The 21,863-nt window shown below is 38.6% G+C and overlaps 1 protein-coding gene across 6 annotated transcripts in view; it reads left to right on the plus strand.

The window, feature by feature from the left end:
- The window catches only part of HECTD2 (HECT domain E3 ubiquitin protein ligase 2), a 95,257-nt gene extending 85,475 nt beyond the window's left edge, over nt 1–9,782 (plus strand). For 5 of the 6 annotated variants that reach the window (XM_015147680.3, XM_015147678.3, XM_077946750.1 and 2 more), the window contains one exon: nt 7,296–9,782. In XM_015147680.3, coding sequence (XP_015003166.2) covers nt 7,296–7,416 — 121 coding nt within the window. In that variant the 3' untranslated portion in view covers nt 7,417–9,782. The remainder of the gene's footprint in view (nt 1–7,295) is intronic. The other variant, XM_077946749.1, reaches the window with a different exon arrangement.
- Nucleotides 9,783–21,863: the final 12,081 nt, after the last annotated feature.

Raw genomic sequence — 21,863 nt, forward strand, 5'->3', positions numbered from 1 at the left:
TTAGCATGAAGGGCTGTTGAATTTTGTCAAAGGCCTTTTCTGCATCTATTGAGATAATCATGTGGTTTTTGTCTTTGGTTCTGTTTATATGCTGGATTACGTTTATTGATTTGCATATGTTGAACCAGCCTTGCATCCCAGAGATGAAGCCCACTTGATCATGGTAGATAAGCTTTTTGATGTGCTGCTGGATCCGGTTTGCCAGTATTTTATTGATCCAGTTTGCCAGTATTTTATTGAGGATTTTTGTGTCGATGTTCATCAGGGATATTGGTCTAAAATTCTCTTTTTTTGTTGTGTCTCTGCCAGGCTTTGGTATCAGGATGATGTTGGCCTCATAAAATGAGTTAGGGAGGATTCCCTCTTTTTCTATTGATTGGAATAGTTTCAGAAGGAATGGTACCAGCTCCTCCTTGTACCTCTGGTAGAATTCAGCTGTGAATCCATCTGGTTGGTAGGCTATTAATTATTGCCTCAATTTCAGAGCCTGCTATTGGTCTATTCAGGGATTCAGCTTCTTCCTGGTTTAGTCTTGGGAGAGTGTAAGTGTCCAGGAAATTATCCATTTCTTCTAGATTTTCTAGTTTATTTGCGTAGAGGTGTTTATAGTATTCTCTGATGGTAGTTTGTATTTCTGTGGGGTCGGTGGTGATATCCCCTTTATCATTTTTTATTGCGTCTATTTGATTCTTCTCTCTTTTCTTCTTTATTAGTCTTGCTAGCGGTCTATCAATTTTGTTGATCTTTTCAAAAAACCAACACCTGGATTCATTGATTTTTTTGGAGGGTTTTTTGTGTCTCTATCTCCTTCAGTTCTGCTCTGATCTTAGTTATTTCTTGCCTTCTGCTAGCTTTTGAATGTGTTTGCTCTTGCTTCTCTAGTTCTTTTAATTGTGATGTTAGAGTGTCAATTTTACATCTTTCCAGCTTTCTCTTGTGGGCATTTAGTGCTATAAATTTCCCTCTACACACTGCTTTAAATGTGTCCCAGAGATTCTGGTATGTTGTATCTTTGTTCTCATTGGTTTCAAAGAACATCTTTATTTCTGCCTTCATTTCGTTATGTACCCAGTAGTCATTCAGGAGCAGGTTATTCCGTTTCCATGTAGTTGAGCAGTTTTGATTGAGTTTCTTAGTCCTGAGTTCTAGTTTGATTGCACTGTGGTCTGAGAGACAATTTGTTATAATTTCTGTTCTTGTACATTTGCTGAGGAGTGCTTTACTTCCAATTATGTAGTCAATTTTGGTATAAGTGTGATGTGGTGCTGAGAAGAATGTATATTCTGTTGATTTTGGGTGGAGAGTTCTGTAGATGGCAATTAGGTCTGCTTGCTGCAGAGATGAGTTCAATTCCTGGATATCCTTGTTAACTTTCTGTCTCGTTGATCTGTCTAATGTGGACAGTGGGGTGTTGAAGTCTCCCATTATTATTGTATGGGAGTCTAAGTCTCTTTGTAAGTCTCTAAGGACTTGCTTTATGAATCTGGGTGCTCCTGTATTGGGTGCATATATATTTAGAATAGTTAGCTTTTCTTGTTGAATTGATCCCTTTACCATTATGTAATGGCCTTCTTTGTCTCTTTTGATCTTTGATGGTTTAAAGTCTGTTTTATCAGAGACTAGTATTGCAACCCCTGCTTTTTTTTGTTCTCCATTTGCTTGATAGATCTTCCTCCATCCCTTTATTTTGAGCCTATGTATGTCTCTGCATGTGAGATGGGTCTCCTGAATACAGCAAACTGATGGGTCTTGACTCTATCCAGTTTGCCAGTCTGTGTCTTTTAATTGGCACATTTAGTCCATTTACATTTAAGGTTAATATTGTTAATGTGAACTTGATCCTGCCATTATGATATTAACTGGTTATTTTGCTCATTAGTTGATGCAGTTTCTTCCTAGCCTCGATGGTCTTTACATTTTGGCATGTTTTTGCAATGGCTGGTACCGGTTGTTCCTTTCCATGTTTAGTGCTTCCTTCAGGGTCTCTTGTAAGGCAGGCCTAGTGGTGACAAAATCTCTAAGCATTTGCTTATCTGTAAAGGATTTTATTTCTCCTTCACTTATGAAACTTAGTTTGGCTGGATATGAAATTCTGGGTTTAAAATTCTTATTCTTTAAGAATGTTGAATATTGGCCCCCAATCTCTTCTGGCTTGTAGAGTTTCTGCCAAGAGATCTGCTGTTAGTCTGATGGCCTTCCCTTTGTGGGTAACCCGACCTTTCTCTCTGGCTGCCCTTAAGATTTTTTCCTTCATTTCAACTTTGCTGAATCTGGCAATTATGTGTCTTGGAGTTGCTCTTCTCGAGGAGTATCTTTGTGGCGTTCTCTGTATTTCCTGAATTTGAATGTTGGCCTGCCCTACTAGGTTGGGGAAGTTCTCCTGGATGATATCCTGAAGAGTGTTTTCCAACTTGGTTCCATTTTCCCCCTCACTTTCAGGCACCCCAATCAGACATAGATTTGGTTTTTTTACATAATCTCATACTTCTTGCAGGCTTTGTTCATTTCTTTTTCTTCTTTTTTCTTTAGATTTCTCTTCTCGCTTCATTTCATTCATTTGATCCTCAATCCCTGATACTCTTTCTTCCAGTTGATTGAGTCGGTTACTGAAGCTTGTGCATTTGTCACGTATTTCTCGTGTCATGGTTTTCATCTCTGTCAGTTCGTTTATGGCCTTCTCTGCATTAATTATTCTAGTTATCAATTCTTCCACTCTTTTCGAGATTTTTAGTTTCTTTGCGCTGGGTACATAATTCCTCCTTTAGCTCTGATAAGTTTGATGGACTGGAGCCTTCTTCTCTCATCTCGTCAAAGTCATTCTTCGTCCAGCTTTGATCCGTTGCTGGCGATGAGCTGCGTTCCTTTGCAGGGGGAGAAGTGTTCTTATTTTTTGAATTTCCAGCTTTTCTGCCCTGCTTTTTCCTCATCTTTGTGGTTTTATCTGCCTCTGGTCTTTGATGATGGTGATGTACTGATGGGGTTTTGGTGTGGGTGTCCTTCCTGTTTGTTAGTTTTCCTTCTAACAGTCAGGACCCTCAGCTGTAGGTCTGTTGGAGATTGCTTGAGGTCCACTCCAGACCCTGTTTGCCTGGGTATCAGCAGCAGAGGCTGCAGAAGATAGAATATTGCTGAACAGTGAGTGCACCTGTCTGATTCTTGCTTTGGAAGCTTCCTCTCAGGGGTGTACCCCACTGTATGAGGTGTGGGGTGTCGTTCTGCCCCTAATGGGGGATGTCTCCCAGTTAGGCTACTCAGGGGTCAGGGACCAACTTGAGCAGGCAGTCTGTCCGTTCTCAGATCTCAGCCTCTGTGTTGGAAGATCCACTGCTCTCTTCAAAGCTGTCAGACAGAGTCGTTTGCATCTGCAGAGGTTTCTGCTGCTTTTGTTGTTGTTGTTGTTGTTGTTGTTGTTGTTGTTGTTGTTTAGCTGTGCCCTGTCCCCAGAGGTGGAGTCTACAGAGACAGGCAGGTTTCCTTGAGCTGCTGTGAGCTCCACCCAGTTCGAGCTTCCCAGCAGCTTTGTTTACCTACTTAAGCCTCAGCAATGGCGGGCGCCCCTCCCCCAGCCTCGCTGCTGCCTTGCCATTAGATTGCAGACTGCTGTGCTAGCAATGAGGGAGGCTCCATGGGCGTGGGACCCTCCCGGCCAGGTGTGGGATATAATCTCCTGGTGTGCCCGTTTGCTAAGACCCTTGGTAAAGTGCAGTATTGGGGTGGGAGTTACCTGATTTTCCAGGTGTTGTGTGTCTCAGTTCCCCTGGCTAGGAAAAGGGATTCCCTTCCCCCTTGCGCTTCCCAGGTGAGGCGATGCCTTGCCCTGCTTCAGCTCTCGCTGGTTGGGCTGCAGCAGCTGACCAGCACCCATTGTCTGGCACTCCCTAGTGAGATGAACCCAGTACCTCAGTTGAAAATGCAGAAATCACCTGTCTTCTGTGTCGCTCGCGCTGGGAGCTGGAGACTGGAGCTGTTCCTATTCGGCCATCTTGCTCCACCCCCCCGCCTTATACATATTTATATTCTCCACATAGTCACACATGGCAAGTGCCCAATGGCTATTTCTTGAATAGTATTTATGTCATCATCAATATCATATTTAAAATACAAAATAAATATTTACATATATAATTAAGAAATTTCTAAACAAAATTTACAATTAGAGTCCTAAAATGAAAAAATTCAAGAGAAATTTTTTAGATTATAGATTTATTTGCTTAACAGAAGTTAATTTTTCAGAATATTTTATATTAAAATCATTTCCAATTTTAAAAGAGTAATCTGAGCAATCTTTTTTAATACAAGGTGACATTACTTGTAAACTTTCCCAATAATTATTATTGTTTCAAGAATATGTGAGCTAACATGGCTTCAACATGAATCTAGAACAACTCTAGTTTCCCAGTGTAATCTCACATGTATTAAATAAAGCTGACCATCAAAGACATACAACATTTCAATTTGACACAATAATGGTATGCCTCAAAAGACAAGGACAACACTTCAGCCGAAAGAGGAGTTTTCACTGATCTTATAAGGTCCACCATTGAAGATTCACTAGATTTTTGTTAAATAAGAATGGTAATTCCATTAAAAAGTGGGCAAAGGACATGGACAGACACTTTTCAGAGGAAGACAACATGCAGTCAATAAGCATATGAAAACATGCTCAACATTACTAATCATAAGACAAATGCAAATCAAAACCACAATGAGATACCATCTCACAGCGGTCAGAATGGCTATTGTTATGTTAAAAAGTCAAAAAATAGTAGATGCTGACAAGGTTGCAGAGAAAAGGGAATGCTTATACACTGCTGGTGGGAATGTAAATTATTTTAGCCATTGTGGAAAGCAGTTTGGAGGTTTCTTAAATAACTTAAAACAGAACTATCATTCAACCCAGCAATGCCATTATTGGGTATGTGCCCAAAGGAATATCAATTATTCTGTCATAAAGACACATGCATGCATATGTTCATTGTTCATTGCAGCACTATTCACAATAGCAAAGACTGGATAAAGAAAATGTGGTGCATATGTACCATGGAATACTATGCAGCCATTAAAAAAAAGCAAAAACAAAAACAAAAACAAGATCATGTCCTTTGCAGCAACATGGATGAAGCTAGAGGCTCCATCCTAGGCAAACTAACACAGGAACTGAAAACCAGTGCCTCTTAGAATGAAGTCCATGGAGTAAATAATCTTCAGTCATTAATTGTATTCTGAATGCTTTTTTCCTCTAAAAGGGCATGAACCCTTGGCAATATTTTGTGGTTATCCTGATTATTTAGTACAGAGTGTAATGTAGAATGGCCAAGATTGCAAAGCAAATTTCAAATTACATCCTTTCCCATCTCTGGTTGTCCTTAAGCAGCTTCCTTTGCAAATCATCCAAAGAGTCAGGCTTAAAAGATATACATAATTTGGTCCTGCACCTTATCAAATACATGTTATTGAAGCCACTGATGGATTAAGAAAATCCTGGACACATTTTTTCTTCAATGAACATTTTCATAAGATATTCTTCCAGTAGAATCTTGACATTGTTTTCTTTCAGTTTTAAGAGACCTTGTATCTAGGTAGATGAGTATTAAATAAACTTGGAAAGCTCAGCCTTAACAGAATGAAGAGAAAACCAATGTTTTAAATAACTCGCGAAATGTTATTGAATGGATGCATGAGACACTGGCATAAAAATAAGTTGTTGTGTAGCTTAGGACCTTGTAAACAGCAGAGCACTTTAGAAAAAATTATATTAAAAAACTGAGTTGGCATTTTCATTTTTTTCTTTGCTTTGTTATTTGGTGATATTTTTAATTCATACAAATGTATGTCTGATGCATAAAAAATTGAGAATGTTAAATCTTATATATTAACAACACTGGTGTTTTAAGTCAGACTGATCTGGGTTTGAATAGTGGGCCTACATCTTTACCAGCTCTGTATCCCTGAACAGCTTACTCGTATATTTACATGTCTATTTTTCCTCACCAGTAAAATGAGAACCACTTTTAGGTTGCTTTGAGGCTGAAATTAAAGGAAACAGTGCATGTAAATGCACTCAGCACAGTGATTATCATAGACCAAACACTGAGTAAATGCTGATTCTAATAGTTTTAAGTCTTTTAATACAGGGGGCTCTCAAAATTTAGTTTTAAATCTTACAAACTTCTTTAAAAATGTTTTTCTTTTCTGTAGTATATTCAAATTTTTATTCACTGATTTCTCTGACAGCTGTTCTGATGTTGTGAAGTTCATAAGACTGAAGGAAAGAGTCTTAAGATAGCTATAAGAATTCTAAATGATGATAACAACATTATCAGATAGTGGGTTGGGGAGATGACCAAAAGGATTCAGAAGATAATTTTTACATGTGCATCAAGGGACATCTAGCGTCCTCAAAATGCTATTTTTTAATTACTTTTTAATACTAAAACCAGAATATATATCATTCATTATATTATCTACTCCTCGGCTGCCAGATATTTTGTGTATACCACTCTTTTAATCTTTTTAACCATCAGTCCTCAACCCTTTTGGCATCAGGGATTGGTTTTGTGGAAGACAGTTTTCCCACAGAACCAGGGGGGAGTGGGGAGAGTGGGAGGTGATGGTGGCTTTGGATGAAACTGTTCCACCTCGGGTCATCAGGCATTAGCTTCTCATAAGGAGCATGCAACCTAGATTCTTTGCATGTGCAGTTCACAATCGGGTTCTTGTTCCTATGATAATCTAATACTGCCACTGATCTGATAAGAGGCAGAGCTCAGGCAGTAAATGCTCGCCTGCCACTCACTTCCTGCTGTGCGGCCCAGTTCCTAACAGGCCACCGACAACCATACCCATCTCTTGCCCTGGGGTTGGGAACTCCTGGTTATTAAACAACCTGATTAGGTTATTAAATGGCCTAATTGGATGGTTTACCCTGTCATGTTAATGAGGAAACTGTGATTTGGAGATATTATGCAACTCAAACAAGACCCTACAGCTAGTGAGTGGGGAAAGCAGAATTCAAATTCATATCTGTCTGACTCCAACAAAATGCTTCTTAAATGAGTTTCATGAAAGTGGTAACATTGGTTGTCTTGTCTGTAACCTAGCCTTAGTGTCTAGAGTGGTGTCTGATATATAATGAAGTACTCAGTAAATATCTGTTCAGTGAAGGAATGGATGAGTCATCTCTTAACAGAGTGAAATAGATTTGAATGTGTGTGTCCTGGTATTTTTAAAAGTTGCATAGCAGTCATTTTGTGTGTGTGTTAAGACTTAGGTTTTTTTAAAATTTTTTTCCCTAGGTTACCTGTGGCCCATACCTGCTTCAATCAACTTTGCCTTCCCCCCTACAAAAGCAAAAAAGACCTGAAACAGAAATTAATCATTGGAATTTCAAATTCAGAAGGTTTTGGACTTGAGTAACCTAGAAGACTTGAAATATAATCTTTTATATGTAGCATTCACTTCCCTCTTACTGTGCCTTTAGCCTTTTCATGTTTCTGTCTCAAAACACTTTCACAAAGCTTATCAACTTTAAAATATTAAGTTTTTAAAAAATCAAATATGAAGTATGTTCAGCAAAGGCATAATTTTCTAAAAACACAGAAATTGCTTGAGTGAGGAAAAATCCACATGGCAGAGAGAGGTATGGTCCAGTTCCTCTTTTTTATAGCACTTTATCATTCTCCACAAATAGTTTGTCACAGGCATTCCACTGGGAAAGCAAAGTACAGTGAAGAATGAATTTATGGTATAATTGAACCCAGTGGCAGATTGTACACTGCTAGCCCTGCTAGCACATAGTAGCAAAGCAAACAGCTACATTATCTTTAACATAAGGCATGTAGCCATATTTTCATATAGCGGTATACAACACAGTATCATTGCAAATGCAGTTTACAGGGTTTTTTGATATACTGGCTTGGGACCTTTAAGATTCTTCTCAGCTGTTGCTGAAAAGCATGTAAATAACTACATAATAGCCTGAGAATAATGGGATTTTGATAGTGCCATTTATTGTTAAAGATTTATTTTTACAAAGTAAATTCAGGGTTTTAGATGTGTACACAGCTTTTACAAATCAAAGATGATTGTACAAGAGTATTTTCAGACTAATTGGATTCAAGGTTATATTCTTTTAAGTGTTAGTCTGCATGCACATTGGCAGTAAACTAGTTACTTGTGTACTCTGTAATATTTGTATAATGATCATTTCTTCTTAAGGCTCAAGATATTAGAAAAGAAATCAGACCTAAATAATCATTGATGAAGTATGTCAGTTACAAGCACAAAAGAATATAACTGCTTTTATAAATTTTTTGAATGATGTACAAGACTTATATCTACATTTTTTGATCACCAGTTGTACCAAAACACTAATTTTTGAAAAAGGTAGGTTAAAGTATTTGACAAAAGTGAATACAATAATAACATTTGTGTCAAAATGATATAGCTTAATATACAAATAAAATTCAACGTTTTGGCCAAAATGTTTGTTTTTCACTGGATTCTGAATATAGTAAATTCGAAGTACCCTTTTTTTTAAGAGTTTCTAATAAAGTAGTATGTAAAAAGAAACCGCATTTTAAGTCAGACAGTAAATGTTTTTTATTTACAGCAAATGAAGCAGTTTTATTAGCATGTAACAAATATTGCCAAACGAAGACTTCTCTACCATACTTTGACAGCTTTCCTTCAGAAAACTCTGAAGTTATATTTGCAATAATAATGAAACCAGCAGTTAGTACCAGCATATGGTTCATGTGCAAATAATTCTTTCCCCAAAATCTTTCTGGGCTAGGCTATTTTCTTGCTATGCTTCCTGCACCCAACCAGCAGAATTCTTCCAGGGTGGAGGAACTAATCAGCTTATTCTCCAACAGTTCTGAATCCAACCCACAAATCTTTGAGAAAAAGGGGTTACTTTGTTTACTGTTCTCTTTGAGATGGAAGTGATTCTGCTTTTCCATTTGGGTATATTATTTCAAGGGTATTTCTTCTTAAAAATCTTGGAAAGCCTAAGTAAGAGAGTTAAAGGCATCCTGGTTGTGTTTCATTTTGCTCTGTTTTAAATCCATATGCAAATAAAACTGCTTCTCTCTTACACTGCTTGAACTAGAAAATCAGCTTTTTAATGTAGGTTACCACTTATAAGCACAAAAGAAACACGTATAAGAAACCAGATTTAAGTGTTTTAAATAAAATATAAACAGTTTTTATTTGGTAGAGATGACTCATGGAAAAATTGTGTTGGCTTGGTCTGCATGTTTAATGATGTGCTTGTATATCGATTGCTGTGTCACTTTTAAATAAGAAGTCCACACAAGCAAGCCAAATTTTTAAATGACGAAGTCCATAAATAACTAGAGAATTTTTGTTATCTGTTGTTAAGTTGAAATTTATAATGATGTATCACTAAATTGCACATTGCCTTTATTTATTTATGCTCTGTTTTTGGTTTACAGTGTAATAATACCTCATTTAAAAAATAAAAACCACTACTGTTACCTTTTTTTAATTTAAAAAGCTAGAAAACTCATGTAGTTACTTTTTTACATATGTAATCTGTTGATTAATTCTTGATTTTTGTATCTGCCACAGTAAATTAAAGCATTACATAGTATTTATCAGTATTTTTTAAATGTCCTGTCCTTTTTTAAAATCTTTGCCTAGTCATATTATTGTCTGTATGATTAGAAGATTTTACGTCCTTCCTTTTTTGTACAAATCTGTATTGTGTTAAATTAATTTCTGGATGCAATTTTTCAAATATTAAAATTATACACTCAGTCAGGCTTCAGTTTATTTTTTGAACACTGGGCAATTAATTAAAGCCATATGTTTAAAATATTTTATAAATGCAAGCTATTCTTTGCATTATACTGTCTCTTAATCTAGTGCTTAGGAAAATTGCTAACACATAACTTCAAAAACTGTATGTTGTTGACACTAAGTATTACCAACCTCTTTAGCATATTTTCAACGTGAAATGTATATCCAATATTTGAAAGATCACACAGCTATTCCACCAAATGAATGTATAATACCATTGGAATACACCCAGAAGTGAACCAAGTATAACATTTCATTGGCCGTAGATAGATAACTTCAGCTCTTAAGTCTTCATCTCCAAACCATTCATTTGGTCTTTTCCCCCTTGTTCACATATTTCATGCTTAAGGAAGGAAGAGTGGAGATTATAAGAATGTAAGAGAGAATGTTATGGGTGATTAATGAAATAAAATAGGTAACTGGATGGAAAAAAGACCGGGATGGATTTTCACAGGAGGGGACACAAGATCAATTCACCCAGCTGACCACAAATGCTTTAGTCTAGTGCCTAGGTTTTGGAGCCAGACTGCCTGGGTTCACCATTTACTAGCTGGGCGAGTTAACTTCCTCATTCCTCAAATGTACAATGGAAATAATTTGTAAAATGGAAATAACCTACCTACCTCGTAGAGTTGTAGGGAAGATTAAATGAATTAATGTGTAAAGCACTTATGCAGTGCCTGGCACATGATAAGCAATAAAAAGTGATGCAAGACAAATTATGGTACTGATGTAGAAACATCTTACAACCACTGCTTCTGACGCCTTCTGGAGTCTTTTGACTCAAATGTTGGGTTCAACCACAGATTAAAGAACACAAAGTGCTTTTGAAGCCTTAAAATTGTGTTAGGAGAATCTTTCTTATTCTAGAAACAGTAGTTTAGGATTTATCCTTATAGATGTCTCATGATGCAAGGGTTTTAAATACTATTTTATAGCTGTGTAACAAGATACAATTTTATGTTTAATGAAGTAGTTCAAATAAACAAAAATTTCAGAATTAACATAATGAAATACCGTGATCCCACACTCAGACCTGAAAAAAAAAAAGATAATGTGTTAATATTACCAGTTTTTTTTAAAGAAGTTTGCAGGTGGGATTGAAGCCCCTTTCGTGCCCATCTCTAATCCCACTCTACTCCCTCTCTGTTCTCTATTAACCTGTAGTTCATGTGAATCTTTCCCATGCTGTCTTTACATTTGTATGACATGTGTACCTATATGTAAACACTATGTAATATTGTTACAGTTGCATACATCTCATGCTATACATATTTCCAAAACTTTTTTTCACTTATTGTCTTTTATAGATTTATTTACATTGAGATATAATGCATTTTTAACTGCAGAATAGAATCATGAAATGAAGGTACCAGTTTGTGGATCCATCCTCCCACACACTAACGTTGAGTTGTTTTCCAGTGTGAACCAGGCTCCCTAGACTATAGCCCAGATACAGAATTGCCAGATCACAGGGTGTATATCTCCGGCTTTACCAGGTATTGTCCACTTGCTCTCCAGAGTGGTGGTTCCAGCATTAATTTCCATCAGCCTTATAAAGAGTTGTCATTTGTCCACATTCTCCCCAACACTTGGTTTTAGCAGACCTTTCTTGGCTTATCTAACTAGTGTGATTTAATTTATATTTCCATAATTGTTAATGGCATTGAACACCTTTGTGTATACTTACAGGCTATTCAGATTTCTTCTGTGAATGGCCAGTTCAGTATTCTTAGCCTGTTTTTTTTTTCTATTTTCTTCCTCATTGGTGTTTAGGAGTTTTTTCCTTATTCTGGATATTGATCCTTTGTTAACGGGAGCTACATTGCTTCAGTTGAATTCCAGATCTGCCAGTGACTAAGTGACTTGGAACAAATTACTTCAAATTACTTAATGTTTCTTTGTCTCAGTTTACTCGTCTAGAAAATAATGCTTAGCTCACGGGGTTGTTAAATTAAAGTTTACATACAGGTATATTTGTATATATGTACATATGTATGTATATGTGTATATTATAAGTTTATATGTGTATCAGATACATGCATATGTATAGACTTACATACTTATACATAAACTTACAGAACATATATATGAAGGGCTTACATTTATGCCTGACCCGTAAGTGTTCTCTAAATGTTTGATATTATTACTATTGTTATTACCTGTATTCTCATTCTTATTGTGCTTATATTACGAATATTTTCTAATATGTGGCCTAATTTTTAACTTTACTTACCTCATCTTCTATACTATGAATTTTTAATGTTAATGTAATCCATAAAATAAGGTGTCTTTATTATTATGTAGATAATGTTTAGATTTAACCACACATTTACAATTTCTTCAAACAGCATTCCCTCTTCTGTGGTCCTTCACCAACCTCTGGAATCAAATTTCCTCCTTGTAAAGAACATCTGTTAGAAATTATTTTAATGAGGGTTGGTTGGTAGCAAATTATTTTAAATAACTGTCACCTTTATTCATGAAAGACTTATTAAGCATGCATTTGTAGGTTGATAATTGTTTTATAGTTTTTAATGTATTAATCCATTACCTTTGATTTTGTTGTTGACATAAAGTTAGCTATTAGTATAATTGTATGCCTTGGTAATCTCTCTTTTCTCTGGCTACTTTTAAGATTTTTTTTTCCCAAAAAATGGTAGAACATCAAAGACAACATGTGTATGTGTGCATTTTTTCTCCCCCTTGAGCTTCATTATGGTTCTTGAATCTATAGATTTGTATCTTTCATCAATTATGGAAAAATTCTTAAGCTGTTTCCTCTTTGGCTATTGATTTTTCCTGTTCTAATTTTTCCTGTTGAACATATATTGGACCATCTTATTCAACCATTCCATCTCTTTCTCTGTACCTAATGTGTTGTTTAACCAACCCACTGAGATTAAAAACTCAGTTTTAATCAGTGGCTGCACTTTTTAATTTCTAGAAACTTCTTTGAATTCTTTTCAAATTCACATGCTCTTTTTCCATACCATTTCTTCATATGGTTTTCTTTAATAATTTTGGCATACTTGTTTAATGTTCTCTTTTAAATTGTTCTACTCTAGTCCTTAAAGCACTCATTTTTCTATTTGCTCATCCATTGTCTCACAGTGGTTTATTTCCTTATGTGATCTGTAATTTTTGATTTTGCATTTCTACTTAAAGGATGATCTTTTCCACTGGACATCCTGTGTGTCCTGAATACTGTAAATAGCCTAGCAAAGCAGTTTTATGTTGTTCTCAACCAAGAACTTACAGGTCTGCCACAGATTTTTATGTTAACTTCTTCAATTAGAGTTCCTTCTCCACTTGTGTAAATTTGGACCCCACACTTACAGTGGCACAGTTGGGATTTATGAGTAGAGTTCTTCTATCTTCTTTTCATAGACAAAGCAACCCTTTTAAGGTCTAGGATTTATGCAAGAGAATTCGTTTTGGCTCCTCATTTGAAGAGGCCTAAAGCATGCCTGTTGAGCTCACATGGACATTAACATCCATTAGAGAGGTCATCCTCATGAGTCACCCTAGTATCAGCACCTGCTTCCTACTTCTGGCTTTTCATTTCTTCCTTATTTCCTATATCTAATTATTTCCCTTCCTTTCAAGCTTGGATATATATTTTTTATAGACATATATAAAAGTTTATAGTAGTAGATGGCCTATTCCATTTCAGCTTGGTCTATAGAAGCATGCCCATTACACTACTGTTTGTGAATTTGTTCAACACTTGTTTATTGAGTGCCCATTATATTTCAGCAGAAGGCTAATCTTCAACTTCATACTCACTTATTCTTTATAAACATAAGCAGCAAATATAATTCTCAATATCTTATGAAACCTTAAATGTGTATCATAGCAAGAAAATTTCTTAAGGGTTTTCATGACAATTATGCAACTCAATGTTTTCATGCCCTTTAGAGATTATGACTGTGAACACATGGGCATACATACAATAGAAGCATTAGTCTCCACTGATTTAAGCTGGTAGGTTTTTTGTTGTTGTTGTTTTGTGTTTTGTTTTGTTTTTGTTTTTTTTGAGACGGTGTCTCACTCTGTTGCCCAGGCTGGAGTGCAGTGGCTCGAACTCGGCTCACTGCAAGCTCTGCCTCTCGGGTTCATGCCATTCTCCTGCCTCAGCCTCCTGAGTAACTGGGAATACAGGCACCCGCCACCACACCCAGCCAATTTTTTTGTATTTTTAGTAGAGACAGGGTTTCATCATGTTAGGATGGTCTCGATCTCCTAACCTTGTGATCCACCCACCTCAGCCTCCCAAAGTGCTGGGATTACAGGCGTGAGCCACCGTGCCCTGCCGCTGGTAGGTTTTTCTGTAACCAGACTTAACTTTTTCTGTGTGTACTTGCACACACACAAATTACAATGAAAAAAATGCAGAATTATTTCAGGAGTCTCTCAAGCACAATCTTGTGCTGTGTTTCCAACCATATAGGCCATCTCCACTTATAAGACTTTCAGTATGCCTGCCTTGTCTATTTCTGTCACTGGCAATCTTATTCTTCTGATTTCCTTGACTTGTAAACATTAGCCTCATTTTGACTTTACTTTCTCTTTAACGTCCATGTCAGCAAGCTTCATCTTTACATTGTCCTTCTGCTCAATTTCTACAGCCTCCTCCGTGGGTTAGATAGACACTCAACCCTTCATAATGAACTTACTTCCTTGCCTGTAGACTTACTCTTTTCGCAGTTTTCCTAAGGTACCTACAGTTAATCTTTGTAAAATTCTGTTTTTATTCTGTTGCTCCTTATTACAAATCAAAGATGTATCTGGTGCTTATTTGACCATCTTCTAACTGCAAAGCATAGCATAAGTTCCACTTTTATTTTGCATAATTTATTTTTGTTCCCTAATACCAACTTCCAAAAGGATAGGTCCTTTACTGTCTCCTTAACACACCCTGTTCAGTCCCATCTCTGCCTGCTCAGCCTAGTGCCTTCTGTGGTCTTCTTTCTGTTCCTTTCTTCTCCCTGTCTATCCCAACTTAGCTGAGTCTCCTGCCCTCCACAACCTCCCAAAACAAGAATTTTCTCTCCCCTAACAAACCTTATCCAGAACCATCAACAACCCCCAAAACAAACAAAAAATCTAGCTGAAAAGCAAATCTTTTTTATGCACCTCACACAAATCTTCATTTCTCAGATGTCAGTATTTTCACACTGTGGTTAAATGTGTGCATATCAGCAGCTCAAGAGCAGAGGTATTTCCTGTGTCCCTGCCGAGCACCTGGTACAGTGCTGGGACAGTAAACTCAGGTAAAATCCTGCCTGACTCGTTGACTTGACTAGGCAGGTGAAACACCCACCAAATCAGCGTAGTGAACCAGAGACCTGCGTAGGTAAGTAGTTTCATCTTGAATTCATAGCCTGTTTCCCTGACTCACACAAACCTGCTCACACCCAGACTGTCAACCTCCGGGAAACGCCTCTGAACCCCCACCCAGGCCCTGTGTGCCCATTAGTCTTGGGCTGCCTTTCCACTCCAAACTACACAGAGCCTCAGCCTGCCCATCTCCAGTTACCAAGTTGCTAACTCACCGAAGGAAACATGAGTGACAGTGGCCACTGTACATTAACTGAGAAGGAAAAAAACAAAAAACAAAACAAGTTACAGGGTAGCTTTACGGTACAATCCAAATTTTGAGCGTGTGTATGTGTGTGAGAGCGTGCATGTATGAATGTGTGTATACATATGTGTATGTTCTAAAAGATATTGCACTTTGTTAACAGTTGTTATCACTGAGATTATGCATGCTTTTACTTTAATTTTTATCCAGTACCTTGGCCATCTATAGGATATTAATTAAAGGAACAGAGATAAATATTTATGGATCACTTATGGTGTATGTGGCATTTTATGCACACAATTTTACATTTCATTTAATCTTTACAACAGCAGCATAAAATTTATGTTATTTTCTCCATATTACAGACAAGGAAGTTGAAACTCAGGCCTAGAAGCCTGCCCAAGGTCACACAGCTGTCAAGGAGCCAAGGCAGAAGTTGAAGTCACATTTGTCTGACTCAAAACATCATGATTTTCCATTTCACATGCTCCCCCAGCTAGTGAGGCTTTCCAGAAACTCCCAAGCTTGAACCATCTCACTGGAAGTGGAGAAAACATTTTCTTGCTGATTAGAAGTCAGTCAATCTGGATTCTAGTCCTAAATATGACACTTAATGGTTGTGTAACCTTGCATAATTTGCTTCCCTTTGCTTCCCTTTCTGCCTTCCACAAACAAATTATGTATATTCTTGGAATTTTAAAATATACAAAATAATTTCTTCTAGGTCAAGAGAGAAATTATGTCTATAGTAATGACTACTTACAAAACCATGACAGTGAGTGCCTATATATCTGACTACCTGGGATATAGGCAAAGCACTTTTTGTGGGGAAATTTATAGCTTGAAATGTTTTTATTACCAAAAGATACAATTAATGGATCAACAAATAAATTTAAAATTCAAGGGAAGGGGTAGCAAATAAAAATAAAGAGAAAAACAGATAAAAGCTTCAATAAAGAATTAAATGAGGAAACATAAAAGCAGTATAATTGAGACATACGCCCAAGAGCAGTTTTCTTGAAAAGACTGAAAAATCAATATATTTCCAGCAAATATTAATCACGAAAAAGGGAAAACACACAAAAGTGGAATCAAATGCAGTTGCAAACAGCAGGAGGAAGCCATAGAGTCCAGGATTCTCCTGCTCTTCAGGGGCTGCAATTTTGTCACTTCCTAGAAGAAAACAAGTTTAGTAGGGCAGAATTTCAGAGGCTGATTTTACAATGCCTTCTAGAAAAGGACTAAGGATTTTCCTTTAGAAAGAAACTAAATTGGATATATTCAACACACTTAGGGACTATTTCCAATTCTACTCTGTCCCTCACCCTAACCTCTCCTCTGAACTCTAGTTCCAGATTTCAGCAGCCTCTGGGCAGCTCCACCAGCTCCTCCAAAATGCAGCCACTCAGATCTCATATTTTCCCATTCTATTCTCCTCCTCCTCCCACTCCTGTTCCCCTTTTCTCTTCCTCGTCTACTCTTTCTCTGGCTCTACAAATGACACCATCCACATGCTCACCCCAGGTTAACCCAAGGCATTGTTGTTTAACAACTCCTTCTCTTTTGTCCTTGTCCCTTTTGTACCCAAGCAGTTGCTAAGTCCCATCAATTCTGTATCCACAGTGTACCTGTACATAAAGTGCCACATACACCTGTTTACAGGCCTCCACCACCTAATCACTGCAGTAGCTCTAATCTGGTCTCTCTGTCACAGGTCTCTTCCGCTTCAAATTCATCTACATACAACCCACCACCACATTGCTCAGAAACTCTCAGTGATCTGACAAAGGTCTCATATCCAGAGTCTACAAGGAACTCCAACAAATTTACAAGAAGAAAACCACCCCATTAAAAAGTGAGCAAAGGATATGAACAGACACTTCTCAAAAGAAGACATTCATGTAGCCAACAAACATATGAAAACAACTCAACATCACTGACATTAGAGAAATGCAAATCAAAACCACAGTGAGCTCAGGCACAGTGGCTCCTGCCTATAATCCCAACACTTTGGGAGGCTGAGGCAGGTGGATCACCAGAGGTCAGGAACTCGAGACCAGCCTGCCCAACATGGTGAAACCCCATCTCTACTCAAAAAAAAAAGAAAAAAATTAGCCAGGCGTGGTGGCAGATACCTGTAACCCCAGGTACTCGGGAGGCTGAGGCAGGAGAATTGCTTGAACCTGGGAGGTGGAGGCTGTGGTAAGCCATGATCATGCCACTGCACTCCATCCTGGGCGACAGAACAAGACTCCATCTCAAAAAAAAAAACACACAAGAGGCACCATCTCACACACACCAGTCAGAATGGCTATTATTAAAATGTCAAGACACCACAGATGCTGGTGAGGTTTCCAAGAAAAAGGAACGCTTTTACACTGTTGGTGGGAATGTAAATTAGTTCAATTATTGTGGAAAACAGTGTGGCGATTCCTCAAAGATCTAGAAGCAGAAATAACATTTGACCCAGCAATCCCATTACTAGGTATGTACCCAAAGGAATATAAATCATTCTTTTATAAAGGCACATGCATGTGTATGTTCACTGTAGCACTACTCACAATAGCAAAGACAGGAAATCAATCCAAATGCCCATCAATGATAGACTGGACAAAGAAAATATGGTACATATACACCATGGAATACTATCCAGCCATTAAAAGGAATGAGATTATGCCCTTTGCAGGGACAAGGGTGGAGCTGGAAGCTATTATCCTCAACAAACTAACGCAGGAACAGAAAACCAAACGTCACATATTCTCACTTGTAAGTGGGAGCCGAACGATGAAAACACATGGACACATGGGAGAAACAACACACACTGGGGCCTGTCGGGGCGAGGGGCGTGGGGAGGGAGAGCATCAGGAAGAATAGCTAATGGATGCCGGGCTTAATACCTAGGTGATGGGTTAATCTGTGCAGTAAATCACCGTGGCGTATATTTACCTATGTAACAATCCTGCACATCCTGCACATCCTGCCTATGTACCCTGGAACTTAAAGCTGATGAAAAAATTAATAAGAACAGAAAAGAAACTCTCAGTGGCTGTCTATTGCCAACAATGCCAAGTCAAAACACTTTGGCCAGGGATTAAAGGCTTTCAATTGTTCAACCCAATTTGTTCAACCTCAGCTTTCATGCATTTCCTTCAGATATGCCATAATTTTCCCAAACAGCACAAAAACTTGTCATAAACCCATGACAAGAGTTCTGAGAAAAGGGGTTACTAAGAAATTGTGCACCAACCTGAGTTGTCCTTCAAACAAAAAAGTAAAAAACATGTTTGAACATGCATGAATTTAGGAAATGCAGCCCTTAAATGCCCACCTAAAACAAACAAAACCTACTAGATGACAAAATTCAAGCTACAAGTAGATGAATTATTGACATAATAAAATAGAACAAAAGCAAACAAAACATCACATCGGGCAAATGAAACCCTGTGTATGGAGCAAAGGAAACACATTCTTTGCTATCCTCAGCAGAAGAAAGGATATGGAGCTGGGTTTTGCATCCCCCCTCCCCATTTTTTTGTTTGTTTGTTTGTTTGTTTGTTTGTTTGTTTGTTTGTTTTTGAGATGGAATCTGGCTCTGTAGCCCAGGCTGGAGTGCAGTGGCGCAATCTAAGCTCACTGCAACCTCTGCCTCCCAGGTTCAAGCAATTCTCCTGCCTCAGCCTCCTGAGTAGCTGGGACTACAGACGTGTGCCACCACAGCTGGCTAATTTTTTTGTATTTTTAGTAGACGGCGTTTCACCATATTGGCCAGGCTAGTCTCAGACTCCTGACCTCGAATGATCCACCTGCCTCGGCCTCCCAAAGTGCTGGGATTACAGGGGTGAGCCACCACGCCCAGCCTGAATCCCACTTCTGAGTCAAACTAGACCTAAAGTTGAATCCTCCTCTGTCACATACTAGTTATGTGACCATAAGAACCTACCCCAATATCTCTGAGCCTCGATTTCCTACCTACCTACCTGTCCAGCTACCAACCTATTATCATCTCTCTACATATCAACCTATCACTTATGTCTCTATCATCCTTATCTGTCTACCATCTCTATTACCTATGTATAATCTATCTATTGATATATAGCATCTATCCATCCACATTATGTATCTCTTTATAAATTGTTGAAAGTATTGAATTTTCCCATTGTTGGGGAAACAGCTCCTCTTCCTGCATACCAACCTTGCTACAGAAAACACAGGGCTTTGATTTTCCTCTCCCTCAGGGAGTGTCAGAATGAGAACTTATTTTCTCTCCACTCTGACTGCTGCCCCCAAGGGAGGGCAGTTGCTTCTTTATTGATGAGATCCTGGTAGCAAACGGCCACATTTTGATGAAGTATGGATCTCTGTACAGAAAAGGCACCTCAAGCCTTGTTCTTCTCTCTTGTTCTCGGGGAATCTCTGGCCTGCTTGAGCCTAGGTATAGTGGGTACTTGAGCTTCCAGGCAGTTCTGATCAATGCCCCACCCCCATCCCGAAAGACCCGCCATTGCTTCTGAATAGGTAAGTGAGGAGAGGAGAGAAGCTTGAGTAGGCCAACTGAAGTAACAGATGCCCAAATTTCAGCGGCTTTGTGTAGTAGAAGTTCATTTCCAACTCACTTAACAGTTCTGGAAAGATGTTCACGTCAGCGAAGCATCTCTCCTTCTCAGGATTACCAGGCTACTTCCATCTGGTGGCTCCACCATCCCCTAGGGCACCGCTGGAGTCCACATTCAGCGGGCTGAAGGAGAAAGCAAGATGGATTCACTCCAAAGGCTTCAAGGGCCAGGCCCGAAAATAGCGCACACAACTCCTGCTCACACTGTTAGAGACAACACAGCCACACAGAGGAGCAGGCTGCCTTCTCAGGAGGCAGATGCTAACACGAAGTTTGAGGGCGCATAAAGTATATTGGGAATCAATACTTCTGAATGGAAAGGGAGAAGAAATGGAATTGGGCAGAAGGAGAAGTCAAGCCATGACACAGTCCTGACAAACCAACGGCCAACCCTGTGGGGACCTCTACAGTGGATGTTACCCATCAGCGGTGTCTTTTATTGGGCCAAAATAGCCGTGCCTCATGTGGTCCCCAGAGGTAGGAGGTTCCTGGAAGGGTGTGACATTGGGCAAAGTGGATGAGGCTCTGTAGCTGAGGCCGACCCTGATGGAGGTGATGGCAGGAGACTGTCTATTGACTGCACTTGCTGGAGCAAGGCCCATCTGGAGGCACACCTGCACGTCTACCATACGCAGCCACACATCATCGCGAAGGAGTCGGAAATATTGGTCCAGCTGTGCATCTAAGAGGAGGGGAAAGAGATTTGAGTGACAGCTAGCAGTCAGGCAGGATCTTGGGTCATATTCTCCAAACTGATTTGACAAAAGAGCCCTGTTCTTGGGAGTTGAATGTCCTAGAAGACAGTTTGCCCTTCAGTTAGCCTTTTGTTGACTCCATCTATTAGAACCCTGCACGCAGCAGGGGTGATGGATGCCAGGTACCTACCCCTAGCAACACTGCCTGTGAAGTGCCTAGACAGAAGGTGCCTGATAAACGTGGCTTCTGTCTCCAGATTTTGTTGCTGAATTGGGCTTCTTTGAGAGTATGAACAGCCCCAACCAGAGCCCACCTAATCAGTGCTCAGGGATTTATTAAGTAAAAGTTACACAACTGCCCTTGTTTATTATGCATTGACCTCTGAGGTGCTGAGAGCCTATGATCACTTTCCTGGTCCAAGAGAGAAACCTGGAGATCTAGGAATAAATCCCCCACTTTGTACCAAGTAACCTACTTTTCTTTCTCAACTGTCACCTCTGAGGTTCCAGTGGTCAAAGGAAAAGTTGGGAAGCTCTCTGTGCACATCACAGCTAAGGATGCAGCTGCCAAGCTCTCCCTGCTCTGACCCTTCAAAGGAAGGCATTGGGAAATTCAAACCAAACACAAATCGTGGCCACCCAGGGAGACTGACCAAGATTGGGGTACCAGTCTCTTCCTGAGACTGGGCCATGAACATCTTTGGGGGCCAGTATTTTGCCTACCACAGAAAGTTTTTTATTATCTGAATCATTGAATTGAAGACGAAATGGACATAATAATAAGGAATGGTCAGAATAGCATACTGAGTTTTTCCCATGTATTCACTGATTTTCTACAACAGTACAACTCTCATTCCTGTGATTTTTAAAATCTAAATGCTATTTAAAGTATTTGAAAGCAATTTCAGATGTTCTGCTCCTCCCAATACAGAAATAATATTTCAAATGAAAGAAAAGCTTTAATATGCATCATGGTTTCTTTCCTTTTCTAGATGTCCCAATGCATTAAGACATCTTATTAAAAGGAATAAAATAGATCGCATGAACAGACATGGACAAAATCCAAAATACACAGTTAAGTATAAAAATCAACCTGAAAATCAGCATGTGTAGTGTGATCTCATCTTCATAAAATAATATATTT

This window comes from Macaca mulatta, chromosome 9, assembly GCF_049350105.2.
Source record: "Macaca mulatta isolate MMU2019108-1 chromosome 9, T2T-MMU8v2.0, whole genome shotgun sequence".
NCBI lineage: Eukaryota > Metazoa > Chordata > Mammalia > Primates > Cercopithecidae > Macaca > Macaca mulatta.